The 24,246-nt window shown below is 43.8% G+C and overlaps 1 protein-coding gene across 3 annotated transcripts in view; it reads left to right on the forward strand.

The window, feature by feature from the left end:
- Positions 1-24,246, forward strand: part of KDM3B (lysine demethylase 3B) — an 86,665-nt gene that overhangs the window by 38,569 nt on the left and 23,850 nt on the right. For all 3 annotated transcript variants that reach the window (XM_005557901.4, XM_005557903.4, XM_073994357.1), the window contains 4 exons: positions 509-1,757; positions 2,667-2,868; positions 7,944-8,158; positions 9,842-9,994. In XM_005557901.4, the coding sequence (XP_005557958.1) occupies positions 509-1,757; positions 2,667-2,868; positions 7,944-8,158; positions 9,842-9,994 (1,819 nt within the window). The remainder of the gene's footprint in view (positions 1-508; positions 1,758-2,666; positions 2,869-7,943; positions 8,159-9,841; positions 9,995-24,246) is intronic.

Consider the following 24,246-nt stretch of genomic DNA (forward strand, 5'->3'; position numbering starts at 1 on the left):
AGTAGGCTTGTCCTAGGATTAAAGCCATTTTTTGTAAAATGGGCAATTTTACAGTAGCCCAAATAAATCAAAACTTTAACAGTAGTTCCCAAGGTCATTGAGATATATTTTAATACTACAGGGGTCACTGTAAAAGCTGGTGTCTATTCAGGAACCCTTCTCTCCAATTCCTTAGAGGAGCTCTCCACTTCCAAATGCATGCCAAAAAGGCTACATGGCCTTCTAGCACTGTGACAACCAATTGGATAACAACCAAGGGAATGGCAGGATGAATGACATCCTGCTATCTCTGGTTCACCTTGCTAAAGATACCCTCAGTGTAGTCTGTGGCAGATTTCTTCCCACTGCTGGTGAACTCCAGTTATAAGAGAAGATCCATGGAATTGTAAAAGAGAAAAGTTGATTGACCCCCAAGAAATGCTGATATGGTGATAGTGAGGTCCAAGAAAGAGATCATTAGATAGTCATAAGAAGCCAGCATCACTAATTCAGACTATCTTCCTTTCAGAATTCAAGAAATTCTATTCTGGCCTCTTCTGGATTTGGAGCACCTCTCCCTAGTTCATCGCAACCTTTGACTTTTGGAAGTGGAAGGAGCCAGTCTAATGGTGTTCTAGCCACAGAGAACAAACCTTTGGGCTTCTCTTTTGGCTGTAGCTCTGCACAAGAGGCTCAGAAAGACACTGATCTCTCCAAAAACTTGTTTTTTCAATGCATGTCCCAAACTTTACCTACCAGTAACTACTTCACTACTGTTTCAGAGAGTTTGGCAGATGATTCTTCTAGTCGGGACTCATTCAAACAAAGCCTTGAGAGCCTGAGCTCAGGCCTATGTAAAGGCAGATCCGTTCTTGGAGCAGACACTAAGCCAGGCTCTAAGGCTGGCAGCTCTGTGGACCGGAAAGTGCCTGCAGAGTCCATGCCCACCCTCACTCCAGCCTTCCCACGGAGCCTCCTAAATACCCGTACCCCAGAGAATCATGAAAATCTATTTTTACAGCCCCCCAAATTGTCCCGAGAAGAGCCTTCTAATCCTTTCCTGGCATTTGTGGAGAAAGTTGAACACAGCCCTTTCAGCAGTTTTGCATCTCAGGCATCAGGTAGCTCCTCTTCTGCTACCACTGTCACCTCCAAGGTGGCACCCAGCTGGCCCGAGTCTCACTCCTCTGCAGATTCGGCATCTTTAGCAAAGAAGAAACCCCTCTTCATTACAACTGACTCCTCCAAGCTAGTATCTGGTGTTCTGGGCTCAGCTCTTACCACTGGGGGCCCAAGCCTCTCTGCCATGGGGAATGGCCGCTCCAGCTCGCCCACCAGCAGCCTCACTCAGCCCATTGAGATGCCAACTCTCTCCTCCAGCCCCACAGAGGAGAGGCCAACTGTGGGCCCTGGGCAGCAGGACAATCCTCTCCTCAAAACCTTTAGTAACGTCTTTGGCAGGCACTCAGGCGGCTTTCTGTCCTCCCCGGCAGATTTTTCACAGGAGAACAAAGCTCCTTTTGAAGCTGTGAAAAGGTTCTCACTGGATGAGCGAAGCTTGGCTTGCAGACAGGACTCGGACTCCAGCACCAACAGTGACCTGTCAGATTTGAGTGACTCTGAGGAACAGCTGCAGGCTAAGACAGGCCTGAAGGGGATTCCGGAGCACCTGATGGGGAAGCTGGGCCCCAATGGGGAGCGCAGTGCTGAGCTGTTGCTGGGCAAAAGCAAAGGGAAGCAGGCCCCCAAGGGCCGGCCTCGGACCGCCCCCCTGAAAGGTGATCCTGCTGGGGCTGTATTTGGGCTTTGCTCTGGCACTGGGCTCAAATGCCTGTTGTGTTCTTGTGCAGCAGAGGCCCTCACTTTGATGGAAAGTTCTGTAATCTCATAGAATTACAGAGCCAAGAGGACCTGGCAGAGGCCCCTCGTCAGACCTGGTTCAGGGCAGGATTGCATCTAAACCAGCACTGTAAGAGGGGTATCTGTCCCATATAATGATAATCCCCCAAAGGAGGACTCTTGATCTTCCTTGGCAGTCGGTTATTTTTGGTCAGGAACTATTTCTTTGCGTTTGTCTCATCCCTTTTTACTTCACTTTGGCTCATCCTCTTTACTTCAGAGGGGTTACTGGGAACTGGTATCCATTCCCACATAGCAGACATTTGTAGACGTGATGAAGCAGAGAGAATCACCCCTCAGTTTGCTTCTCTCTGAAACCTACATAAGGATTTTAACAGCTCTATCAAAATCCATTAACTTCTGTGGTGTGAGGTTATGATCCAGAAGCATGTAAAACAAAGTCTTGTGGTAAAAGCGGCTGTTTTCAATAGGAATTGCTATGTTGTGGGAGCTCAAGAGGTCCTGATGAACAGAATAGCCATATTGTGAGAGACTAGAGGCAGGTGATGGCTATATTCTGCCTCCTTGTGTTTTTCACACCCATATGCAAAGTTGTTTCGCCTTAGTGTGGCACTTCCCACAAGTTCTGCATGGTTCTTAGCTCCCAATGGAAGCTTCTTTGCTCCTTGCTTTCCCTTCCTTTCAAGGATGGACATAATGGGTACATGCCGAAGCAGGGAAAGAAGTAGCAACCCAGGTCAGGACAAATGTCTGTCCCCAAAAGAATCATGCTATTGGTTCCTGTTTACACCCCATGACAAACTTTTCTTCTCTTCCCCTTGCCACAGTTGGCCAGTCAGTGCTGAAAGATGTAAGCAAAGTGAAGAAGCTGAAGCAATCTGGAGAGCCCTTCCTGCAGGATGGGTCATGCATCAACGTGGCACCTCATCTGCACAAGTGTCGTGAATGCCGCCTGGAGCGGTACCGGAAGTTTAAGGAACAGGAGCAAGATGATTCCACTGTAGCCTGCCGTTTCTTTCACTTCCGGAGGTACCCAGACTCCTGTTTTCCTCATTTGCCACTTTTCACTAGTGACACATAACTTCCACTCTCTCTCTAAAAGTCTATAAACATGTTTCATCGTCTTGGTCTTTGCTTTCCTCAACTCCTTTGCTCTCAGCGTCTGTGAAGAGGCTCTGGCATAGTAGTCACTTAGTTGTTTGGATTGTAAAATGACATGTGGTTTTGTCCTTGGAGAATTGAAATTGAGCAGTGTTAGCTGTAGCCCTGTGCTATTCCCTGAGTTATTCCTAACTTAGGTTGGTTCTATTTGAAACCACTATTATAAGCAGAAGGACTGCATTTCATATTATGGATCTGCCTGACTGCTTATTCCTCCTCAGTGCTAGAGTAACTTGAATCATGTTAAAAAGAAGGGGAAATAAGATTTGGAGATAATGTGAAACATCTTTGAAGTAGATATAACTGATGAAAATCTGGGAATATCATCTGCTTTTACCAAACAACATCTCTTTAGTTACTTTTCTTCTGCTTGATAAACTTAGAAGGGGAGTTTCTTCTGAGTGACCTTTCAAGAATCTTTAATTTTAAAGTAAATCTAAATGGTTTATCAATATGGTATGGATTCACTTAGCAAATGTTTATTGAGCATTTAATGTGTGCTAACCCTTGCTCTGGCCATTGAGTGTTCAGCAGTGAACAACAAAAAAATCACATTTCAGCCCTCAGAAGGTTGGGGAGGCAGACAGTAAATAAGGAAAAAGGCCAAGCATGATTACACACCTTTAATTCCAGCACTTTGGGAGGCTGAAGCAGAAGGATCACTTGAGACCAGCATGGGCAACATAGTGAGACCTTGTCTCTACAGAAAAATTTTAAAAATTAGCCGAGTGTGGTAGCACACACCTGTAATTCCAGCTACTCAGGAGGCTGAGGTGGGAGGATCACTTGAGCCCGGGAGGTCGAGGCTGCATTGAGCCTTGATTGTACCACTGCACACCAGCCTTAGAAGCAATGCAAGGCTCTCTCTAAAAGAAAAATAAAAAATGATATGTCAGCTGATAATAACTACGAGAAAAATAAGGAAAGAGGATTGAAGTGTGAGGAGGCTAGAGAGGCTACAGTTTTAAACAAGATGATTTGAGAAAGTGAGAGTTGAAGAACAGTCTGCAGGAGGTGAAGGAGTACACCATACTGTGACAGGTATTCCAGACAGTTGCAGCCATCCCAAAGCTGGAATGTTTCTGGTGTGTCCATAAAGTTAGGTTGCTAAAATAGAATAAGCAAAGAAGGAAAAGGAGTTGAGGTGAATGAGTTAATGGTGGGTCCACATTTTAAAAGGCTATTCCAAAGGCCTTGGTTTTTACTCTGATGAGAAGTCATTGGAGGCCTTGAACTGATGAGTGACACTGATTAATGTTTTAAAAGGCCACTTTGGCCACCTTCTTGAGAATAGGTTATATAGAGGCAAGGGCAGAAGCAGAGAAGTTAGGAGGCTGTTGGAATTATCCAAGTGAGAAATGATGGGGCCTGGCCCAGGGAGATAGTGATGGACATGATGAGAAGTGGTTGAAGATAGAGCAGACATAATTTTCTGATGAATTAGATGTGAAGTATGAAAGAAAGGACCTAAGGATGATTCTATGTCTGCTTCTAGGTATGTCTTTTGGCCTAAAAACAGGAAGAATGAGATTGCCATTTACTGATAAAGAGATTCTTTAGGGAAAAGCAGGTTTGGGGAGGAAAAGGGGGAGTTTTAACTTGGCCGTGTTAAATTTGAGATGCCTGTTAGATTTTCAAAGGTGAGATACTGAGAAGGCAGCTGGAGATACAGCTCTAGAGTTAAGGGAAGGGGTCCTACTGAAGATATACATTTGGATATCACCAGGTATTTAAAGCTATCAATGTAAGTGAGATCAGAGGATAAAGAAGAATAGCAGTCCGGGGACCAAACTCTGGTACTCTCCGATTTTAGAGGTGAGAAAGATGGAAGCAACTAGTAAAGGAGACTGAAAAAGAACAGCTAGTGAAATAGCAGGAAAACTAGGCAGTGAAGTATCCCAGAAGACACTAAAGAAAGTGTTTCCAGGAAGGAATAATGAACTGTGTCAAATGTTGCTACTTGGATGGGGGCGATAGCTCACGCTTGTAATCCAATCCCAGGACTTTGGGAGGCTAAGGTTGAAGGATCACTTGAGGCCAGCAGTTTGAGATCATCCTGAACAACGTAGTGAGACCCTGTCTCTACAAAAATAGTAATAATAATAATAATTTTTTTTTTTTTTGAGATGGAGTCTTGCCCTGTTGCCCAGGCTGGCGTGGTCTTGGCTCACTGCAACCTCCGCCTCCTGGGTTCAAGCGATTCTGCTGCCTCAGTCTCCTGAGTAGCTGGGATTACATGTGCGCGCCACCACGCTCGGCTAATTTTTTGTATTTTTGGTAGAGATAGGGTTTCACCACGTTGGCCATGCTGGTCTTGAACTCCTAACCTGAGGTTATCCGCTTGCCTCAGCCTCCCAAAGTGCTGGGATTGTAGGTGTGAGCCACCGTGCCCGGCACAAAACAATTTTTAATAAAAAAATAAAAATGTTGCTGACAGGTCATGTTACATATGAACTAGAAGTGACTGATTTAGCAAGGTAGAATTACCTTATCAAAATAGTTTTGGTAGATTGGTAGGGGAAGTGCCTGATTGTAGGGAAGAAAATTTGAGGGAAAGGAACCGATGGCAATGAGTATAGACAACTCTTTTTTTTTTTTTTTTTTTTTTTTTTTTTTGAGATGGAGTCTCGCTCTGTCGCCCAGGCTGGAGTGCAGTGGCACAATCTCAGCTCACTGCAAGCTCTGCCTCCTGGGTTCGTGCCATTCTCCTGCCTCAGCCGAGTAGCTGGGACTACAGGCGCCCGCTACCACGCTTGGCTAATTTTTTGTATTTTTAGTAGAGATGAGATTTCACCGTGTTAGCCAGGATGGTCTCAATCTCCTGACCTCATGATCCACCCACCTCGGCCTCCCAAAGTGCTGGGATTACAGGCATGAGTCACCGCGCCTGGTCGAGTATAGACAGCTCTTCAGAGAAACTTTGCTCAAGCAGATAAATGGAGGGAGGGTATGGCTTGAGAGGATTTTTGTGGTAGAAATTGGAGTGAATTTATTTATTTATTTATTTATTTTTTTTTTTTTTTTTTTTTTGAGACGGAGTCTCGCTCTGTCCCCCAGGCTGGAGTGCAGTGGCCGGATCTCAGCTCACTGCAAGCTCCACCTCCCGGGTTCACGCCATTCTCCTGCCTCAGCCTCCCGAGTAGCTGGGACTACAGGCGCCCGCCACTGCTCCCGGCTAATTTTTGTATTTTTTTAGTAGAGACGGGGTTTCACGTGTTAGCCAGGATGGTCTCGATCTCCTGACCTCGTGATCCACCCACCTCGGCCTCCCAAAGTGCTGGGATTACAGGCTTGAGCCACCGCGCCCGGCCGGAGTGAATTTATATGCTGGCAACAGTGATCTGATAGAGAAGAAAATAGATGATACTGAAAAGAGAGGAGAGATTTAGTGGATAAATGTCTTTGGGTTGCGGAAAAGTGATAGGATGTAGCAGGAGATACTGGCCTTTGCTGGTTCAGAGCAGCAGGAAATCATACGGAATATGTGGGCCAAGTTGCAGGTAAGTGTGGTAGTGTCATGGTGTGAGCTTGTGGAAGTTGTCTTCTGGCTCCTGTTTCCTCAGTGGAATAGAAAGCAAGGTCGTCACGGGGGAAGTAATATTGGAGGTATGAATAGAAGGAAGGTATGAAAATAGGCATCTAGGAGAGGGAGTGTACCAAGAAACTGTATCATGACTGTCAGGCAGTATTAAGGACTCACCTGAGGTAGGCAGACGTGAATTTAAAGTGTTAAAAGTCCGGGCACAGTGGCTCATGCCTATAATCCGGACACTTTGGAAGGCCGAGGTGGGCGGATCGCTTAAGCCCAGGTATTTGAGATTGGCCTGGGCAACATGGCAAGACCCTGTCTCTACAAACAGTTTTAAAAAATGAAAAATTAGGCCGGGTGCAGTGGCTCACGCCTGTAATTCCAGCACTTTGGGAGGCTGAGGCAGGCGGATCACGAGGTCAGGAGATCGAGACCATCCTGGCTTAACACGGTGAAACCTCGTCTCTACTAAAAATACAAAAAATTAGCTGCACGTGGTGTCAGGCTAGTAGTCCCAGCTACTGGGGAGGCTGAGGCGGGAGAATGGCATGAACCCCAGAGGAGGAGCTTGCAGTGAGCCGAGATCATGCCACTGCACTCCAGCCTGGGTGGCAGAGCGACACTCTGTCCCAAAAAAAAATAAAAAAATAAAAAATTAGCTGGATGTGGTGGCATGTGCCTGTAATCCCAGCTACTTGGGAAGCTGAGGTGGCAGGATTGTTTGAGCCCAGGAGGTCAAGGCTGCAGTGAGCTCTGATGGCACCACTGTGCTCCAGCCTGGATGACAGAGCGCAACTTTGTCTCCAAAAAATAGTTACAAGGAAAGTGGCTCTGTGTTGGCCGGGAGTGGTGTGGTTCACGCCTGTAATCCCAGCACTTTGGAAGGCCAAGGCAGGCAGATTACTTGACGTCAGTAGTTCAAGACCAGCCTGGGCAATGTGGTGAAACCCTGTCTCTACTAAAAATACAAAAATTAGCTGGGCATGGTGGCTTGCACCTGTAGTCCCAGCTACTCAAGAGGCTGAGGCAGGAGAATTTATCGAACCCGGGAGGTGGAGGTTGCAGTGAGCCAAGATCATGCCACGGCACTCCAGCCTGGGTGACAGAGCAAGACTCTGTCTTAAAAAAAAAAACAACTGGAAAGTGGGTCTGTGTTTTTCTCTGGTCACATTCAGCAGTATGGGTGCAGGTGTAAAACAGGTAAATGGAAAAACTAAGAGCAACTCTGGGACAACTTTTTAAAGAATCTAAACCTATTAAATGTTATGTTAACAAGCTTTACTGTTAGCAGAGAATGCATACTGTTTTGGTCAACTTTGGTGAAAATTCTTAGTCTGATTCCTGTTGTCTCAGTTTAGGTGTGTGTTAGTTTGCATTGCTACTGCGATTTACCATGTATTTGATCATGTCTCAGGTTGATCTTCACTCGAAAGGGGGTACTCCGTGTGGAGGGGTTTCTAAGCCCCCAGCAAAGTGACCCTGATGCCATGAACCTGTGGATTCCCTCTTCCTCCCTAGCAGAAGGGATAGATCTAGAGACCTCAAAATACATCCTGGCCAATGTTGGGGACCAGTTCTGCCAGCTCGTAATGTCTGAGAAGGAGGCCATGATGATGGTGGAGCCGCACCGTAAGTCACCTTCTCACTTGTCTTCCAGGTGCTCCTAGTGAAAAACTTCTATTTTCTTTCACTTAAAGGGAGGATTGGGGACAGTGGCAGATGGCATTTTCTATGAATGAATTAAGACCGATAAGACTTCTCTTTGTAGCAACTTGTAGTTGAGACCTTAACTATATCCAGCAGACCTCATTCTTTCAGTCTTTGGCAATTAACAAACCAAAATCTCCTTCTCTGCTTGCCTTTCATTTTTGTAGCACAACAGCCATAACATCCATTTAAATTCCCATTTGGGTTTGCTTCATTCTGAATATTTTCAGTTAGCTTTGAACCAATTTCTATTAATAAGCTGTATGGTTTGTAAATAGATGGTGTGCTACTAGGTGCCATGTTTCATACCTAGAACGCACATTATTCATACATTTCAAATATTTCCATGTCTGTAAGATACTATGCCCTATTTTCCAGACTAAGAAAAATTATACTGTGAAATTATATCGTAAATTTCGTTTTTTTTTTTTTTTTGAGACGGAGTCTCACTCTGTCGCCCAGGCTGGAGTGCAGTGGTGCGATCTCAGCTCACTGCAACCTCCACCTCCTGGGTTCACACCGTTCTCCTGCCTCAGCCTCCTGAGTAGCTGGGACTACAGGCACCCACCACCACGCCCAGCTAATTTTTTGTATTTTTAGTAGAGACAGGGTTTCACTGTGTTAGCCAGGATGGTCTCAATCTCCTGACCTCGTGATCCGCCTGCATCGGCCTCCCAGCGTGCTGGGATTACAGGCGTGAGCCACCGTGCCTGGCCCTATATTCTAAATTTCAAGAGAGGAAACCTCTTATTTTGAAACTCCCCCAGTTAAAAATTTTTCAATTCCAGCCAGGCACAGTGGCTCACGCCTGTAATCTCAGAACTTTGGGAGGCAGAGGCAGGCGGATCATGAGGTCAGGAGTTCGAGACTAGCCTAACCAACATGGTGAAACCCCGTCTCTACTAAAAATAAAAAATTAGCTGGGCTTGGTGGCGGGTGCCTGTAATCCCAGCTACTTGGGAGGCTGAGGCAGGAGAATCGTTTGAACCCGGGAGGCGGAGGTTGCAGTGAGCCAAGATTGTGCCATTGCACTCTAGCCTGGGCGGCAGGGCAAGACTCCATCTCAAAAAAGAAAAAAAAAATTATAAGTAAGTTTGTTCAGAAATACTAGAAATTCTTGTATTTAGTTTCTCCTACAATTTTTTTTTTTTTTTTTTTTTTTTTTTTTTTTGAGACGGAGTCTCGCTGTGTCGCCCAGGGTGGAGTGCAGTGGCCGGATCTCAGCTCACTGCAAGCTCCGCCTCCCGGGTTTTTACACCATTCTCCTGCCTCAGCCTCCCGAGTAGCCGGGACTACAGGCGCCCGCCACCTCGCCCAGCTAGTTTTTTGTATTTTTTAGTAGAGACGGGGTTTCACCGTGTTAGCCAGGATGGTCTCGATCTCCTGACCTCGTGATCCGCCCGTCTTGGCCTCCCAAAGTTCTGGGATTACAGGCTTGAGCCACCGCGCCCGGCCAGTTTCTCCTACAATTATAGAAACACAGACTTCATGAATCTTTGAGTTTTATTGCTGAACAAAATAACTTGAGTAGGGAATCAGTGGGTCTGGGGTCTTTTGCTATTGGTCAGGATGATCAATGCCAATTCTGTTCCGTCTTTCCACCAGAGAAAGTGGCATGGAAGCGAGCTGTGCGTGGTGTACGGGAGATGTGTGATGTGTGTGAAACAACTCTCTTCAACATCCACTGGGTTTGTCGCAAATGTGGATTTGGGGTCTGCCTTGACTGTTACCGGCTCAGGAAAAGCCGGCCACGCAGTGGTAAGTAAACATTGTCCTGTGCAGCTCGAAAGGTAACCTGGAGGTATGTCCTTGGTGTTGTGGGATTTGAAAATTGAGGCAGGAATGGGCTTATGTCTCTCTTTAGCTACTTGGCTTCATTCAACTTTGTTGTATTGTAAGATCTTAAAATGGCAAATACTTAGCCTAGGAAGGCTGAAACAGGACAAGAAAGGTTATTAATTTTCCCTTGTTTTGTTTTGTTTTTGTTTTTGTTTTAAGGCAGGTTCTCGCTCTGTCACCCAGGTTGGAATGCAGCAGCACAATCACAGCTTACTGCACCCTTGACCTCCTAGGCTCAAGAGATCTTCCTCGACCTCTCAGAGTGCTGGGAATCACAGGCATGAGCCACCGTACCTGTGTTTTTTTTAAATAACATCTTTATTGAGGTATAATTCACATACCATAAAATTCACCCCTTTTAATGTGTACAAGGCTTAGTGTGGTGGCTCATGCCTGTAATTCCAGCACTTTGAGAGGTTGAGATAGGAGGATCACTTGAGGCCGGGGGTTTGAGACCAGTCTGGGCAACACAGCAAGACCCCATCTCTACAAAATAAAATAAAATTAGCTAGCTAGACATGGTGGCACATGCTTGTAGTCATAGCTACTCAGGAGGCTGAGGCAGGAGGATCACCTCAGCTCAGAGTATGAGGTTATAGTAAGCTGTGATCATGCCACTGCATTCCAGCCTGGACAGCAGAGTGAGACCTGCCTAAAAATCAATTAATTAATTAAATAAAGTAAATCTAAAAGGTTGTACAGCCATCACCATTATCTAATTCCATTTTCATCACCCCACACCCCACCTGACAACCCATACCTATTATCACTCCCCGTTCCTCCTCAGCCCTTGGCATCCGCTAGTCCGCTTTTCTCTCTTTTTTTTAGACTAATGCTATTTTAACAAGTAGTCTGCTTTTTGTCTCTGTAGATTTGCCTATTCTGGACATATCATAAAAATAGAATCGGCCAGGCGCCATGGCTCACGCCTGTAATCCCAGCACTTTGGGAGACCAAGGCGGGCGGATCCCAAGGTCAGGAGTTCAAGACCAGCCTGGCCAATATGGTGAAACCCCGTCTCTACTAAAAATACAAAAATTAGCCAGGCGTGGTGGTGTGTGCCTGTAATCCCAGCTACTCGAAAGGCTGAGGCAGGAGAGTCACTTGAACCTGGGAGATGGAGGTTGCAGTGAGCTGAAATCATACCGCTGTACTCCAGCCTAGGCAACAGAGCAAGACTTCATCTCAAAAAAAAAAAAAAAAATCATACACTATTATGTCTAGTGCATAGCTAAGTAACTTGCTAAACAGTTTGATTCTTCCAAGGCTTGCTTCACACTTTGTTATGCCTTCTGTGACTAGCCCTTTTCACTTAGTGTAATGTTTTAAAGTTTCATCTGTATTTTAGCACATGTGAACCATCATTCCTTTGCATTGCCAAATAATACTCCTTTTTTGGATATACTACATTTTGTTTATTCACCAGTTGATGGACTTTTGGGTTGCCTCCACATTTGGCTATTATGAATAGTGCTACTGTGAACATTTGTGTACAGTTTTTTTGTGTGAATTTATGGTTGCATTTCTATTGAGTATATATATATATATGTAGGAGTGGAATTGTCTAGGGCATATGAGAATTCTACTTTTAACCTTTTGAGGAACTGCCAGACTATATTTTAAAGTAGCTGCAGTATTTTACAATCCCACCAGCAATGTGTGAGGGAATTTTCCACATTCTTGCCAACACTTGTCCTTTGTCTTTTTTGTTACAGCCATCACAGTGGCTGTGAAGTAGTATCTCATTGTGTCATTTTGATTTGCTTTCCCCTGGTGACTAACGATGTTGAGTATCTTTTCTTGTGCTTTTTTTTTCTTTTCTTTTTTTTTTATTTGTTTTTAAGAAAGGGTCTTGCTTTGTCAGTCAGGCTGGAGTGCAGTGGCATGATCATGGCTCATTGCAGCCTCATCCTCCTGGGCCCAAGCAGTTCTCCCATCTAAGCTTCCTGCATAGCTGGGACTACAGGCATGTGCTATCATGCCTGGCTTATTTTTTTTAGTAGAGATGGAGTCTTGCTACATTGCCCAGTCTGGTCTCTAATTCCCAGGCTGAAGTGATCCTCCTGCCTTGGCCTCCCAAACTGCTGGAATCATAGGTGTGAGTCACTGTGCCCAGCCATTTGTTTATTTTCTTATGAAAAATGTCTGTTCAAATTATTTGCTGCCCTTGGCTCTTGCTTTATCTTATTATATGCCAAAAACCCTCCTTACCCCTTGACTTTTTCAGTCTTCCCTCTTCAGAGGTACAATATAATCATTGTACAGTGGTTTAGAGCTTAGGCTACTGTGATGTGACACCTATTTCTACCTCTTATTGTACCAATAATTGTATTTTGGGCTAGTTACTTAATCCTGCAGAGCCTCAGGTTTCTTGTCTGCAAAACAAAGGTATCAGTACTTCCCTCACAGCTTTGTTGTTTTGAAAGAGATGTATGTAACGTGGTTAGAACAGGACCTGACACCCACCAGGTATTCCATAAATGTTAGCTGCTAGAGTATTCTCCTCCCGCCCATGAAAGATTAACTGCCGCAGGAATTGCCCTCCTGCCATAAACAGTGAGAAAATTAGATAAAATATATGAAACCACAGTTTTTGACATCAAACAACAGGCAACATGGGACTGTTATCTCTGAGAGAAGGGGAAAAAACAAGGTGATCCCTACAGTTGCCCTGGCTTACTGCTTAGTCACAGTTCCTAGCTATAGCAAGGGAAAGAGAACCGAAACAGAAACTGCCAACCTTACTGACTAGAGACAGAGATGACAGTCTGAGAAGAGTAAGGCAAAGTGCTGAAAATGTTGGAAGTGCACAGAGATCTACAGAGAGCCCCTTGGTTTTTTGCCTATATAATAATCTGTGCATGAATGAGATGAAACTCCACAAAGCCCAAGATGGAACCTTCAGAAAGCAGTTGACTGAATAATTCACAAAATTCATGATTTGTATTCCCACCAGCCAATGTGAAGAGTAGTGGGACTAATTTAGTCTCAGAATAAAAACTATTCTGGAGCCTCCATAACAAAGTATAAAGCAAGCCTTGGAAGAGTCAAACTGATCAGCAAGTTACTTAATTGTGCACCACACTAACACCAAATACCCTTTAATGGAATAAAGGAGCATCCTTCAAACAAAACCTGTTACCCAGAAAAATAAGTCACAAAGCCTTGCATTTAATCAGTAATTATCAAGTGTGCAAAAATACCAACTTACATGACCAGTAAGCCGAGGAGGGGTAATCAATCAATAGGAAAAAACCCCAGAATGACAGCAAAATAGAATAGAAAAGAACCAGCCTGGCACAGTGGCTCATGCCTGTAATCTCAGAACTTTGGGAGGCCCAGGCAGGTGGATAACCTGAGGTCTGGAGTTCGAGACCAGCCTGTCCAACATGGTGAAACCCTGTCTCCACGAAAAATACAAAAAATTAGCCAGGCATGGTGGCAGGTGCCTGTGATCCCAGCTACTCGGGAGGCTAAGGCAGGAGAATCACTTGAATTCGGGAGGCAGAGGTTGCAGTGAGCCAAGATCATGTCATTGTACTCCAGCCTGGGCAACAAGAGCGAAACTCTGTCTCAGGAAAAAAAAAAAAAAAGAATAGAAAAGAACCTTAAGCCAGGTATGGGGGCTCACACCTGTAATCCCAGCACTTTGGGAGGCTGAGGCGGGAGGATCACTTACGTCCAGGAGTTCATTTCCAACCTGGGCAATATAGCAAGACCCCATCTCAACCAAAAAAAGAAGAACTTTAATGTAGCTACTATACATCTTATACATATGATTAAGGATTTAAAGAAAAACATGATGTGATGAGGAGAGAAAAAGAAGATATATAAAGGCCCAAATGAAAACTTATAGAGATGAAAAATATCTCAGATATTTACACCAGATGAGATTAACAGCAGATTAGATAATATAGAAGGAAAAAAAAAGACTAAACTTGGCCGGGCGCGGTAGGTCAAGCCTGTAATCCCAGCACTTTGGGAGGCCGAGACGGGCGGATCACGAGGTCAGGAGATCGAGACCATCCTGGCTAACATGGTGAAACCCCGTCTCCACTAAAAAATACAAAAAACTAGCCGGGCGAAGTGGCGGGTGCCTGTAGTCCCAGCTACTCGGGAGGCTGAGACAGGAGAATGGCGTGAACCTGGGAGGCGGAGCTTGCAGTGAGCTGAGATCCGGCCACGGCACTCCAGCCTGGGCGACAGAGCGAGACTCCGTCTCAAAAAAAAAAAAAAAAAGACTAAACTTGCGGACACGACAAAAGAAACTATCTAAAACAAAGCACAGAGAAAAATGACCTACATTTATTAATTGAAGAATGCTTTGTAGAGCTGCAGGAAATACCAGGTGGTCTACCAAACGTACAAGTAGAGTTTCAGAAAGAAAGAGTGGGAGAGCAGAGACAAAAAATATTTAAATAAAACCAAAAAATTTCCAGATTTGGTGAAAATTATGTACAGACAAAATTAACAAATTCCAAACAATAGAAACATTAAGAAAACCACACCAAAGCACATTTTGTGTAGAGTAACAAAGATAAGAAGGAAAGCCTGGATGGGCGCCGTGGCTCATGCCTGTAATCCCAGCACTTTGGGAGACCAAGGTGGGCGGATCACCTGAGGTCAGGAGTTGGAGACCAACCTGGCCAATATGGTGAAATCCTGTCTCTACTAAAAAATACAAAATTAGCCGGGTGTGGTGGCACATGCCTGTAGTCCCAGCTGAGGCAGGCTGAGGCAGGAGAATCGCTTGAACCTGGGAAGCGGAGGGAGGTTGAGGTGAGCCGAGGTCGTGCCATTGCACTTCAGCCTGGGCAACAAAAGCAAAACTCTGTCTCAAAAAATAAAAAAAAAGAAAGACAACCAATTTGTCAGAAGTCCTGTAGGCCAGAAGACAACAGAAAACAATGGAATGAACTTTTTTGTTTTGTTTTGTTTTTTCTTTTTTTTTTCTTGAGATGGAGTCTCACTCTTGCCCAGGCTAGAATGCAGGGGCGTGATCTCGGCTCACTACAATCTCCACCTCCTGAGTTCAAGCTATTCTCCTGCCTCAGCCCCTTCAAGTAGCTGGGATTACAGGCATGTGCCACCATGCCCTGCTAATTTTTTTTTTTTTTTTTTTTTTTTGTATTTTTAATAGAGTCAGGGTTTTGCCATGTTAATTAATCAGGCTCGTCTCAAACTCCTGATTACAGATGTGAGGCACCGTGCCCAGCCTACAAATTTTTTTTTTTTTTTTTTTTTTTTTGAGACAGAGTGTTGCACTGTTGACCAGGCTGGAGTGCAGTGGTGCAATCTCGGCTCACTGCAATCTCTGCCTCCCAGGTTCAAGTGATTCTGCTGCCTCAGCCTCCCAAGTAGCTGGGATTACAGGTTACTGCCACCACGCCTGGCTAATTTTTTGTACTTTTAGTAGAGATGGGGTTTCACTATGTTAGCAGGCTAGTTTGAACTCCTGACTTCATGATCCACCCGCCTCGGACTCCCAAAGTCCTGGGATTACAGGCGTGAGCCACCATGCCCCGCCACAAATATTTTTTAAAAGTAGCCGGGCATGGTGACACATGCCTGTGGTCACAGCTACTTGGGAGGTTGAGGTGGGAGGATCACTTGAGCTGGGAGGTTGAGCCATGATCACTTCACTGCACTCTAGTGTAGGCAACAGAGTGAGACTCTGTCTTACAAAAGAAAAAAAAAAGAGTGACTATTCTATCAGCTTTTCTTAAACCAAGAAAAGCTGATAGAATGCACCACCAGCAGATCCACACGATAATAAAGTTAAAGGTAGTTATTCAGGCAGAAGAAAATGATATGGAAATCAGAACTTACACAAAGTAATGGAGAACATCCTACGTGGTGTATGAGAGTGAATATAAAAGATCTCTTTTTCTCATATAATATTTTTAAAAGTTAATTGTTTAAAAGCAAAAATAGTAACAATGTATTGTGGGGTTTATACTATATGTAAAATTCAAATATATAATAGCAGCACAGAGAAAAAGGGGAAAATGGAAGTATAGTTTTGTAAGGATCTTACACTGTATATAAAGTGAATGTAAAGTGAAGATAGACTCTTAAGTTGAAGATTAATACTGAAAATCCTAAAGCAACCACTTAAAAACAAAGAAATATAGCTAATAAGTTCAAAATGGAAAACAAAATCAAATAACAAAAAATATGTAAGTAATTCAAAAGAAGGCAGGAAAAATGAAACCATAAAGAAATGGGACTGACTGGGTTCGGTGGCTCACACCTGCAATCCCAACACTTTGAGAAGTCAAGATGGGGGTTACTTGAGGCCAGAAGTTCAAGACCAGTCTGGGCAACATAGCAAGACTCCAATTTCTACAAAAAATTTAAGTATTAGCTGGGCATGGTGGCACACACCTGTGGTCCCAACTACTCAGAGGCTGATGGGAGAAGATCATTTGAGCCCAGAAGGTTGAGACTGCAGGGAGCCGTGATTGCACCACTGCATTCCAGCCTGGATGACAGAGTGCAACCCTGTCTCAAAAGTTAAGGCCAGGCGCAGTGGCTCACACCTGTAATCCCAGAACTTTGGGAGGCTGAGGCAGGTGGATCACCTGAGGTCAGGAGTTTGAGACCAGCCTGGCCAACATGGTGAAACCCTGTCTCTACTAAAAATACAAAAAAAATTAGCCAAGCATGGTGGCGGGCACCTGTAGACCTAGCTACTCAGGAGGTCTCACTTAGGCGGAGGTTACAGTGAGCTGAGGTCGCGATGTTGCACTCTAGCCTAGGCAACAAGAGTGAAACTCTGTCTCAAAAAAAATAAAAAAAAGAAAAGTTAAACAATTAACTTTTTAAAAGAGTATAAATGAGAAAAAGATATTTTATATGTACTAATCTTCTGCCTACATGATAAAAAAGAGAATATACAGTTTACCAATGAGAGATCGCAGGCACAGTGATGTGTGCCTATACTGTCATCTACTTGAGAGTCTTAGGTGGGAAGGTCACTTGAATCCAGGAGTTTGAGACCAGCAGGGGAATATAGTGAGACCCTATCTCTTTTATAATAAAAAAAAGAATATGAGGACCACAATACAGATCCTTTAGACATTAAAAGGATAAGTAAAATGAACATTATTATGCCAATAAATTTTTTTTTTTTTTCAGACAGTGTCTATCTCTGTCTCCCGGGCTGGAGTGCAGTGGCACCATCTCAGCCCACTGCAACCTCCACCTTCCGGGTTCAAGCGATTCTCCTTCCCTAGCCTCCCAAGTGGCTGGGGTTACAGGTGCGTGCCACCAAACCTAGCTAATTTTTGTATTTTTAGTAGAGACCGAGTTTTGGCATGTTGGCCAGGCTGGTTTTGAACTCCTGACCTCAGGCAATCTGCCCACCTCAGCCTGCCAAAGTGCTGGGATTACAGGTGTGAGCCACCACGCCCAGCCTATGCTTTTACAGCTTAGATATAATGGACAAATTCCATGAAAAACACAAACCATCAAAATTCCCTCGAGAACAAATAGAGAACCTAAATAACTTTACATTAAAAAATTGGTCTTTTCCTCTTGGAAGTCCCCTCTCTCTCACTAGAGAGAGATCTGTTTTCCTTTCTTTTTCTTTCTCTTTCTTTTGCCTGTTAAACCTCCACTCCTAAATTCCTCATGTGTGTCCATGTCCAAAATTTTCCTGGCACGAGATGATGAACCTCAGGTATTTACCCCAGACAACATAGCTGCTTCATATTGGGAACCTCGTCCCAGATACCAAGGTACAGCATTCATCAAAATGCAACATCTGGTGGAGGCAAACCAGTGTTACAACCCATCGGAATGGCTAACAGCAATCAAACTCCAAATGGTGCTACAGTCAAAACCACACATGGACATGCCTTTCTTCTGAGGACCCTTAGATCAACCCCAGGAGGAGCCCTACCTGCTGTTCCCCACACAACACCTCTTTTCAGCAGGAAGTAGCCAGAAAGAGCCCTCATCCAGTACCCCCTAATAGCAGTTAGGGTTACCACTCCAGAGGGCGGAATGATACAGGTGTTAAGAAGAAATTACTTAGGGGCCGGGCGCGGTGGCTCAAGCCTGTAATCCCAGCACTTTGGGAGGCCGAAACGGGTGGATCACGAGGTCAGGAGATCGAGACCATCCTAGCTAAACGGTGAAACCCCGTCTCTACTAAAAAATACAAAAAACCAGCCAGGCGAAGTGGCGGACGCCTGTAGTCCCAGCTACTCGGGAAGCTGAGGCAGGAGAATGGCATGAACCCGGGAGGCGGATCTTGCAGTGAGCTGAGATCCGGCCACTGCACTCCAGCCTGGGCGACAGAGCGAGACTCCGTCTCAAAAAAAAAAAAAAAAAAGAAATTACTTAGGCAGATACTGAGGGTACAGAAGTCCTTGGTAAGGTTTTCCATTTAATGAAAAGCAGCCCCAAATTATTTTCTTTCTGACAAAGAGCAGCCTGTAAAATTGAGTTGCAGACAGATGTTAGCAGTTATGAAATCATGTTCAAGATGGGAGCTCCATCTTCCCTTCTCTTTGTCAACCACATGTACAGTAAGGAGCAGACAAGATGGCACCAGCCAAGGGGAAAGTTCATTTGCATAATAAGATTAGGGTGGGGCTGTCAGCCTTCCCCTAATACTATGTAAACATCATACCTGATTGAACCAATCTGTAATCCCTATGTAAATCAGACACCGCCTCCTCAAGCCTGACTATAAAATCCAGCACATCTTTTCCTCTTGGGAGTCCCCTCTCTCTCACTAGAGAGCTGTTTTCCTTTCTCTTTCTTGTTTTTTGTTTTTGTTTTTGCCTATTAAATCTTTGCTCTTAAACTCCTAAAAAAAAAAGAGAGAAAGAAAGAAATTGAATTTGCAGTTTCAAAAACCTTTCAACAAAGAAGACTTAAGGTCTAGATGGTGGCCTTACTAGTAAATTACAGCAAACGTTTAAGGAGGAAGTAATACCAACTATGCACACAGTCTTTCAGAAAATTGAAGGAAACACTTACCAGCTTGTTTTATGAAACCAGCATTATACTAACATCAAAACCAAATAAAGACGTGAGAAGCATAGAAAGTTACAACCCCAGTATGAGTTATAAACATAGATGTAAAAATAGATGTAAAAATATTTTATAAAATTTAAGCAAGTTTGAGTCAAGAGATACATAAAAAGAATAATACATCATGAACAAATGGGGTTCACTTGAAAATCAGTGCAGTCCACTATATTAGTAGACTAAAAAATAACCACATGATCTCAACATATAGCAGAAAAATCGTTTGTCTAAATTATCAAAAATCTAGGCTATGCATTCTCATCAGGTGAAAATTGGCTCTTGCTGGGGATGGAGAATCTAAAATGTTAAAAAATTTTTGTGCCCTTTCAGGGGGCCATAATACATAAACAGATATACAGTATATTTGGTATTAAAATTTCTTGGGTGGAGAGCACAATGACCACAAAACAAAATCTGAAAAGGCTCTTTGGAGAATGATAATGAAATAATGTTTGAAAAACACAACTGTGTATAAGTAGAATATCATATGTAATATGAAAGATTGACTTCTTCCTCTTAGGTTCAGGAACAAAGCAAGGATGTCTGCTTTTGTAACTTCTATTCAGTATTTTACTGGAGTTAGTGGTCAGTATGAAGAAATAAAGGGGAAAAGGAAAACAAAAAAGAGACATACAGATTGGAAAGAGGTAAAATGGTTTTTATTCTCAGACAACATGATCATCTATTTAGAAATCCAGAGATCTACAAAAAAGCTAATTAATGAGTTTTTTTTCAATGTTACAGGATACAAAGTCAACATACAAAGATCAATTATTTTTCTGTATAATAGCAGTGAACAATTAGAAATTGAAATGTAATGGGAGGTTGAAGCAGAAGAATTCCTTGAACCTGGGAGGCGGAAGCTTCAGTGAGCCAAGATCACACCACAGCGTTATTTACAGTAGCATCGTAAAATCATGAAGTGCTTAGGGACAAATTTAGCCAATACCTACAAGACACATACACTGAAGACTACAACATATTACTGAAATTAAAGAATATCTAAATAAATGAAGAGATATACCATATTTGTGGATCTAAAGATTGAATATGGGCTGCGTGTGGTGGCTCATGTCTAATCCCTAGCACTTTGGGAAGCTGAAGTGGGAGAATCACTTGAGGCCAGGAGTTTGAGACCAGCCTGGGCAACACAGCAAGATCCCATCTCTACAAAAAGAAAAGATAAAGAAAAAAATAATAATAATGAAAAATAGGCCGGGCACCGTGGTTCACTCACGCTTGTAATCCCAGCACTTTGGGAGGCCACCTGAGGTTGGGAGTTTGAGACCGGCCTTACCAACATGGAGAAACCCTGTCTCTACTAAAAATACAAAATTAGTCAGGCATGGTGGCACATGCCTATAATCCCAGCTCCTCGGGAGGCTGAGGCAGGAGAATCGCTTGAACCCAGGAGGCAGAGGTTGCGGTGAGCAGAGATCATGCCATTGCACTCCAGCCTGGGCAACGAGCGAAACTCCGTCTTAAAAAAAAAAAGAGGAGAAAAGAAAAATAGAGGATTGAATACTAAGATGTTACTTCTTCTAAATTGATATGTAATTAAATGCAATTCCAAATCAAAGTCTCAGTAGGCCATTTTGTAGAAATTGACAAGATGTTTCTGAAATTTATATGAAATACAGAGGATCTAGAATAACCAAAACAATTTTGAAATAGATTCAAATTGAAGGACTTGTACTACATTTCAAGAATTAATATTAAAGCTACAGTAATCAAGACACTGTGGTAAGGGAACAGAAAACAATCTAGAAGTAAACCCACACCTACATAATCAACTATGACAAAGGTGCCAAGGTAGTTCAGTAGGGGAAAGGATAGCCCTTTCATAAATGGTACTGGAACAACTGTATATCCATATTCAAAGAAAAAAAGAGGAACTTCTCCCTTTACCTCCTACCATATACAAAATACTAACTCTTGGTGGACCATAAGCCTAAACATAAAAGCTAAAACTAAAACTTCTAGAAAGAAAGAAAATATTTGTATCCTTGCACTAAACAAATATTTCTTAGAACACAATGCAAATGAAAAACAAATATAAAAGTTTATTTTTTGGCCAGGCACGGTGGCTCAAGCCTGTAATCCCAGCACTTTGGGAGGCCAAGACGGGCGGATCACAAGGTCAGGAGATCGAGACCATCCTGGCTAACACAGTGAAACCCCGTCTCTACTAAAAACAAAAAAAAACAGCTGGGCGAGGTGGCGGGCGCCTGTAGTCCCAGCTACTTGGAAGGCTGAGGCAGAAGAATGGTGTAAACCTGGGAGGCAGAGCTTGCAGTGAGCTGAGATCCGGCCACTGCACTCCAGCCCGGGTGGCAGAGCGAGACTCCGTCTCAAAAAAAAAAAAAAGTTTATTTTTTATTCTTAATTTTTTTTTTTTTTTTTTTTTTTTTTTGGTGAGACAGTCTCACCCTGTCACCCAGGCTGGAGTGCAGTGGTGCAATCTTAGCTCACTGCAGCCTCCACCTCCCAGGATCAAGCGATCCTCCTGCCTCAGCCTCCTGAGCAGTCAGGATTACAGGTGCCCGCCATCACACCCAGCCAATTTTTTTGTATTTTTAGTAGAGATAGGGTTTCACCATGTTGGCCAGGCTGGTCTCAAACTCCTGACCTCGGGTGATCCACCTGCCTCGGCCTCCCAAAGTGCTGGGATTACGGGCACAAGCTGTTGTGCCCAGCCTAATATACAAGTTTAAAACTTTTATCTTTTCAGAAGACACATTAAGGCTGGGCACGGTGGACTCGTGCTTGTAATCCCAGCACTTTGGGAGGCCGAGACAGGTGGATCACCTGAGGTCAGGATTTCAAGACCAGCCTGGCCAACATGATGAAACCCTGTCCCTACTAACAATACAGAGAATTAGCCGGGCATGGTGGCAGGCACCTGTAATCCCAGCTGCTCGGGAAGCTGCGGCAGGAGGATCACTTCAACCCAGGAGGCAGAGGTTGCGGTGAACCGAGGATGCACCACTGCACTCCAGCTGGGCAAAAGAGTGAGACCCCGTCTCCAAAAAAAAAAAAAAAAGACACATTTAAGAAAATGAAAATAGCCCAGGCACAGTGGCTTATAACCTGTATTCCCAACAGTTACAGAGGCCAAGGCAGTGGGATTGCTTGAGCCCAGGAGTTCAGGACCAGCCTAGGCAACATAGGGAGACCTCATCTCTACAAAAAAACATTTAAAAATTAGCGAGACGTGGTGGCTTTCACCTGTGGTCCCAGCTACTCAGGAGGCTGAGGTGGGAGAATTATTTAACCCTGGAAGGTTGAGGCTGCAGTGAGCCATGATTGTGCCATTGCACTCCAGCCTGGGTGACAGAGTGAGACCCTGTCTCCAAAAAGCAAATGAAAAGCTGCTGTGCATAGTGGTGTACACCTATAATCCCAGCTACTTGGGAGGCTGAGACAGAAGGATCGCTGGAGTCCAGCAGGAGTTTGACACCAGCCTGGGCAAACAAGCCCGTTTTTTTGTTATTGTTGTTCTGTTTTGGTTTGGTTTTGTAGAAATGGGGTCTCACTGTGTTGCCCATCCTGGTGTTTAACTCTTATGCTCAAGCAATTCTTCCACATTGGCCTTCCAAAGTGCTACAGGTATGAGCCACCATGCCAGCCCAAGCTAGTTTTAAAAAGGTTTGAACAGATACCTCACCAAAAAAGATAGATCGATGACAGATAAGTACACGGGAAAAATTGTAATTCATTTGGGAAATATAAATTAAAACCATAATGAGAAATCATTATGTCCACTAGAATGGCTAAAATTTTTAAAACTGACAGTATCAGCCGGGCGCAGCAGCTCATACCTGTAATCCCAGCACTTTGGGAGGCCGATGCGGGTGGATCATGAGGTCAGGAGATTGAGACCATCCTGGCTAACATGGTGAAACCCTGTCTCTATGAAAAACACAAAAAATTATCTGGGCATAGTGGCACGTGCCTGTAGTCTCAGCTACTCGAGAGGCGGAGGCAGGAGAATTGCTTGAACCTGGGAGGCGGAGGTCGCAGTGAGCCGAGATCTCGCCACTGCACTCCAGCCTGGGCGACAGATTGAGACTCCATCTCAAAAGAAACAAAACTGGACAGTATCAAGTATTATCAAGGATGTGGAAGAAGTAGACCTCTTAAATATTGCTGGTAGGAATGCAGATTGGTACCATCACTTTGGAAAGCAATAAGGTCATTTCTTACAAAGTTATAAAACTAAAATTTACCATATGACCTAGCATCCCACTGCTAGGTATTTACAAGAGAAATGAAAACATTGCCCCAAAAAGACCTGTACATCAATGTTTATATCCGCTTTATTTATTTTTTTGTTTTTTGTTTTTTGTTTTTCAGACAGTGTCTCTTTGTGTTGCCCAGGCTGGAGTGCAGTGGAGCGATCTCTGCTCCCTGCAGCCTCCGCCTCCTAGGCTCAAACAGTTCTCCTACCTCAGTCTCCCAAGTAGCTGGGGCCACAGGCATGCACCACCACACTTGGCTAATTTTTTTTTTTTTTTTTTTTTGTCATGTTGTCCAGGCTGGTCTCAAACTCCTGGGCTCAAGTTCCTGAGCCCACCTCGGCCTCCCAAAGTGCTGGTATTACAGGTGTGAGCCACTGCACCCAGCCGTGTAGCAGCTTTATTTATAATAGCCAAAAATTGGAAACAGTCCAAATGTTCACCAGCTGATGAACAGATAAGTTATGGCACATTCATACCGTGGAATACTACTCAGCTATAAAAAGGAATGAATCACTAATACACACAACAATGTAGGTGACTCAAAAGCATTATGCTAAGTGAAAGAAACCCAACACAAAAACTGCATCCTACATGCTTCCATTTATATGAAATTTTTGAAAAGCAAAACTTTAGTATTATAAAGTTGATCACTGATGGCCAGGGCTTGAGGGAAGAGAACTGACTACAAAAAGCCTGAGAGAACTTTTGTAGATGGAATAGAAAGGTTCTTCGTCATGATTGTGGTAGTTGTTCATTCAGTTTCTCTAAACTCACTGAAGTAAACACTTTAAATTGCTGGATTTATTCTTTATAAATTATACCTTAGGTTGGGCACAGTGACTCATGCCTGTAATCCCAGCACTTTGGGAAGCCAAGGCCAGCCCA

Source organism: Macaca fascicularis, chromosome 6 (genome assembly GCF_037993035.2).
Source record: "Macaca fascicularis isolate 582-1 chromosome 6, T2T-MFA8v1.1".
Taxonomy (NCBI): Eukaryota; Metazoa; Chordata; class Mammalia; order Primates; family Cercopithecidae; genus Macaca; species Macaca fascicularis.